Below are 5,009 nucleotides of genomic sequence, written 5' to 3' on the forward strand. Positions count from 1 at the left end.
CACATCTTGTATTTCTATGGTCTCTTGCAGCTCTGATAGTTGAGGGGTTTGGGAAAACTGCCCTTTGCAATCTGAGAGAGCAGCCTTACAAACCAAAGCCCATTATGCTTCACGTTGCCATCCAGGGGCGTGCAACACCACTTTTTTGTTGGGTAGCTGAGGCTCTCTCAGCCCAGGATTTCATCCAACCTTAGAAGGGTCTCCCAGGCACCCTCTTGAGGGCAGGAGAGGAGAGAAAGCTCTAGACTCTATGGAGAGAAGCTGTTTCTACACCATAACAGCTGAGGAACAAAGGTGATATGGAATTACAGTCCAGAGATTGTCCATGAGGGTTGCAGCTTGCACTTAGCACCACTACCTAGAAGAACCTGCCCAGAGTGTCTGCCAGCCTCCTTCTGTCCCTGGTTCTGCCTGCTCCTTTGCAGTTTGCCCAGTCTGTGACCTTTGGAAGACCCACTCATTCCTCATTCTTTCTCCACCCTTTCCTGTCATCTGTGTCCCAGGCCCAGCTCCTGCCAGCAGTCTCTGGGGAGACCAGTTATCTTCAGTTGCCCTTGGGCAATGAGTCTTCGAAGCTCTGAATTCAGAGTAACACTGTTTGTCTTCCATGGTTCAATGCTTGGCCTTGTGCTTGCGCAGGCAGCCTACTTCCCATCCAAGGATGTAAATCTCCCTCAGTTTGACACCTGGCCACAAGTTGCTGAAGAAATGATCAGAGAGGCTGCTTTTCTAGCTGTCAGATGCACTGGTGACGCTCTGCAGATGGAATGCACAGCCTCATAGAAGTCTAAACACTGCAGAGGAACCTACAGTTGGCACAGGGGTCCATGTCGAGCAAGACTCAAGCTGTATGAGTTCCTGGATGCTATTCAAGGAGAGTTCTGTAAAGCAGAGGCCCCTCCTCCAAAATCATCCTTCTCCCTTGCCCAGGACAGGACTGGATAACTTTCCTTGGTGATGCTGGGAAAATATCCAGAGACAGGGAGAAGAGGCCCTCTTATTTATTCCTGGACTCAAGCAAGACTTCCTTCTTCCCTAAGAGCCATAGTTCAAAAGCTGCCAAGAAACCTTCCACATCTCAAAGATCTCACACTGCTCTGGACTGCAAAGGAGAAAGTCATTTTCGGTATGCAAACATCCTGAGAAATAAAACCTGGGCTCAAGGAGAAAAGAGAGCAGCCCAGACCCGGTCCAATGCACAGGGAACAGCCATATGTGGAAATGCGCTAAGCTTCTGAGATCCAACCAAGGTTTTATTACTCTAGGGCCCCTGAACCCAGCCAGTGCATTTGTTACAAGCACACTAAATAAACATTGGGTGATTTACTGGGTATGCTGTGGATCAGGCGAGACCATTGTCTTGTTCTCAGAATTCAAATGAGAACCCATTAATGATTCAGTGATTTCCATAGAACTCTTCTTCCCATAGGAAACCTGCCCCATATGGTTGTAAAAATTGAAAGGAAGAACAAAAAAGTTTCAACAAGCTCAATTATAACTCTGCTTCAAGAGGAAAACACAGATTTCTGCAGCCCAGGGAGAGAGTGGGAAGGTGAAGGAGAGAGAGAGATATAGAGATCTATCCAAGACATTTCCCAAGCTTGAACAATGCTCTGTGTGCCCAGATACAAGCACATAGAAAGTACAGAACCGCTTGGTCCCTGCTAGTACTAAACCGACCATGGCTCTTCCATGTGGCTGACAACAATTGTTCCACGCCCTGGCTCTGGACATGGCCAGTGGTTGTGGACGACCTACAGGGAGCTCAACTTTGCTCCTCGCTTGCAACTGGATTCAGGGATTTCAGGAAGGGCAGGTGGGGGCAAGAGAATCAAAGCTCCAGCTCACTCCCTTCACACAAATGACTTCTCATTTTTTGTTTGATGAAGATTAGGAAGAAAGGGGCCGGATGAGTCCTAATTTACTGCCTCTGTCTAAAGCCAGCTCTGAGTCAAAGGGAAGAGAGTGAGCGGATTATGAACGAAAAACAAATGGAGAAGAAAAAGGGTAAAGGATAAACTGCATTCGGTAATGTTTATTAATTCGCTTTTAATGGAAAAAAGGGATCCATTCCAGCAGTTCACCTTCCTGTGAAGCCTGGAGTCCCCCCAAACTCTGAGGTCCTTCTGACCCTGCTGTGAGGTAGATCAGAGCTGTTTGGTGCCTCATGTGACAGGCCCTGGTGCACAGAGCTACAGTGAGGAAGCCAGGGGCAGACACCTGAACCTCGGCCTTTTCTAGCCTCCTGCCCTCAGCCTGGGCCACCGGGCCTGCAGACACTTAGGCGTTCATCAGGGTAGGCGTGGAGCTTGGGGGGCCCTCTTCGCCCCATACTCCCAGCACACGTGTGAGCAAGGCCATGGGGCTGCTCCCAGGGCAGCTGGGCACAGGCACCCCTGTGCCCGAACTGCTGAGGTAGGAGTGCATTCAGGGGTAAGGCTTAGAACTTCTCAGGACAGTGACTACCCTCTTGCTTTAGGGTCCCCTCCCCACCCCACAGCCCAGTCAGCAGGTTCTGGAAAACAGAGTTCCACAGCTGGGGAGCTCGCTGGGCCTCACTGGGAACAGAGGCCAGAGGCTTCCAAAGGAAACGTCCAAGGAGCAGTTTATTGTCCTTCAGGCCTAAAGAGCTCCCTGGAAGCCCTGAAAGGTGAAGACAACATATCTTAGGGTGGGAACAGGGGCACTGGAGAGCAGGGGTGGCCCTCGGGGGACCCTGGGAAGCATAATTACATAAAATCATGGGGGACCACCCAGCTGCAAACTCCCCACACACACACCCACTCTGCCTCTGAAGGAGGAGCACGATCTCCACTCACAGTTCCTCGCTCACCGCTGTCCTTCATATCTGGAGTGGATCTTCACTTTCATAGCCATAGGACCTTTGGGAGAAATCAGAACCGATTCCGCGGGTTGGGAGGGCCACACCCTTCTGTGCAATTCGGAGACCGGAGTAGCGATGACCAGAGACCTGGGCAGCTGAATCACTGAGCTGGAAAACTCGGGGAGGGGGTTCAGAAGCCTGAATGAAGGACACCCCACCCCCACCCCCACCCCCGTCCTCCTATGCTTCAACCCTGGTGATTGGATGGAGAAGGAAAGGGCCCTGGGCCACGTTTCGGCTCCCTCCTGCGTGCTCCCTCCTTCCAGGCGCCGACCCTCTCCAGCTCCCGCCTGGTCCTACGCCGAGCCGCCAAGCCTCCGGTTACCTACCCGTGGACCCCGCGGGGCTGACCCCGGCCTCAGGGGCATCCAAGGGGTCGCAGGCCGGGAAGGCGGCAGCTCCGGGCTCCTGGAGTCGGCAGCCGGCGCAGCGGCACAGAAGTCGGCGGAAGGCGCTCCGAAAGTCCGGGCTGCGGCAGTAGATGAGCGGGTTGAAGGCGGAGTTGGCATAGCCCAGCCAGTTAAGGGGGAGGAGGACCGAATCTGGAACTAGCGAGGGACCCCCTAGAGCGCGCAGCACGTTGGCCAAAAAGAAGGGCAACCAGCAGAGAGTGAAGGTGCCCATAATGACCCCCAGGGTGCGCAGCGCCCGGTGCTCTCGGAGAGGCAGGAGGCGCTCGGGCCGCGGACCGCAGGGCGGACCTCCTTCGGGCGCAGCACGCGTCCCAGCCGCGCGGGCGGGGAACAGAGAGCGCGACGGGGCCGGCGGAGACTCCCGGGGCGGGAAGCGGCCCACCTCCCGGCGCAGCAAGCGAAGTTGGCGCCTGGCCGCGACGAAAACTCGCGCGTAGACGAAGAGCATCACCAAGAGCGGCAGGTAGAAGGAGACGGAAGAGGACAGCAGCGCGTAGGGCACGTTGGAGGCGAAGGAGCAGCAGCGCGGGTTGGAGTGACAAAGCTGCGCCTCGGCGTCTGCCCCCACGCGCCACCACTGGCTCATGATGGGTGCGAAGGACACCGCGGCCGACACCGACCACACCAGGATCACAGCCGCCCGCGCGCGGCGCTTGGTGACCAGGGCGCGGTAACGCAGCGGGTTGGTCACCGCCAGGTAGCGGTCCACGGCCAGGGCGCATAGGGTTTCGATGCTGGCCGTCACACAGAGCACATCCACGGACGTCCACAGCTCGCAGCCAGTCGCGCCCAGAGGCCAGTGGCCAGTCAGCGCCAGAGTGGCCCCCGGCGGCACCACCAAGAGTCCCACCACCAGGTCGGCGGTGGCCAGCGAAGTCACAAACACGTTGGTGATGGTCTGGAGTCGCGGCGTCAGGGCGATGGCCACGGTCACCAGCAGGTTGCCTCCCACGGTGGCCAGCGCCAGCAGCGCCCCGGCGAACGCTGCCGCCCACGGCACCCCTGGCAGCCCACTCAGACTGGGAGCCAGCGTGGGGGCGTCTGGCAATGAGCCCAGAGAGCGGTTCCCATGGGGACCCATCCCCGCGTCGCGGGGGGCGGGAGGGGTCTCCCAGGGCCCCAGGCTCAGGGGAGGGGACAGCTGGACCTGGGAGCAACTCCACCGGCCCGGGCCACCATCTTCCCTAGTTGACTAGGACACAGCTCTCACCCTTCCCCTCCCCACACCTCACCCCCACCCCTGATGCCACCGCGGGAGGAGCTGCTGCGGCGCTTAAAGGGGCAGCAGCCAATAGTGGACGAGAGTCCTCCAGAGGTCATGCGAGGGCACATAGAGGGGCCGGCCCGGCTGTTACCCAGGCCTCCGGCCAGCCCTTGGGACAGTCCCCATCCCCGTCCACCCCCACCCCCACCCCCGCCCTGCACCAGTTTCCCAGGAAGAAGGGGAGGGGGGAGCCTTACCCTGTAGAGGAAAAGGGGACTCTCCCAAGACCAGCAGAATGCCCGCAGCAGCCCTTCTCTCCGGAGCCCCCTCCCGAGGGTTTTTAAAGGAAGGTAGAACAGCCTGTATCTTCCCCTCCTAGTGATAGACTACCCCTTCCCCTTCTCTTCCTTATAGTTTTTTTCCTCTTTCTCAGCTGCTGAGGAAATTGAGTCCTTTTCATTGTCCAGTTCGATTGGGGTTCAGGGTTATGTAGCCTGAGAGAAGAGCT

The 5,009-nt window shown here is 57.2% G+C and overlaps 1 protein-coding gene across 6 annotated transcripts; it reads right to left on the bottom strand.

Moving 5' to 3' along the window:
* Window positions 1-2,008: 2,008 nt before the first annotated feature.
* On the bottom strand, window positions 2,009-4,679 carry Adrb3 (adrenoceptor beta 3). 6 transcript variants are annotated; one of them, XR_015453484.1, is made up of 3 exons: window positions 3,214-4,679; window positions 2,781-3,000; window positions 2,009-2,643 (listed from the first exon to the last, which is right to left on the bottom strand). XR_015453484.1 is itself a non-coding variant. In XM_021236819.2 (3 exons), exons 1-3 carry the CDS (start codon window positions 4,376-4,378, stop codon window positions 2,607-2,609), a joined length of 1,251 nt encoding a protein of 416 aa, XP_021092478.1. In that variant the 5' UTR covers window positions 4,379-4,679; the 3' UTR covers window positions 2,009-2,606. The 6 variants fall into 6 exon arrangements, 5 of the variants coding, with proteins under 5 accessions (XP_021092478.1, XP_021092479.1, XP_087073415.1 ...); XM_021236819.2 differs by having other exon boundaries at window positions 2,834-2,882; XM_021236820.2 differs by having other exon boundaries at window positions 2,820-2,882.
* Between the last annotated feature and the right edge of the window lie 330 nt (window positions 4,680-5,009).

Source organism: Heterocephalus glaber, unplaced genomic scaffold (genome assembly GCF_053883595.1).
Source record: "Heterocephalus glaber isolate CG9 unplaced genomic scaffold, H.glaber_assembly_v1.0 deba00001461, whole genome shotgun sequence".
NCBI classification, from domain to species: Eukaryota; Metazoa; Chordata; class Mammalia; order Rodentia; family Bathyergidae; genus Heterocephalus; species Heterocephalus glaber.

What these genes read in the sequence shown, in the direction of transcription:
- Adrb3 (XM_087217288.1), bottom strand. Translation starts at nt 4,378, where the DNA reads ATGGGTCCCCATGGGAACCGCTCTCTGGGCTCATTGCCAGACGCCCCC. An exon ending in CAGCCCCGCGGGGTCCACGG is followed by an intron (nt 3,001 to 3,213) that starts GTAGGTAACCGG and finishes CCCCTCCCCGAG; the next exon opens with TTTTCCAGCTCAGTGATTCA.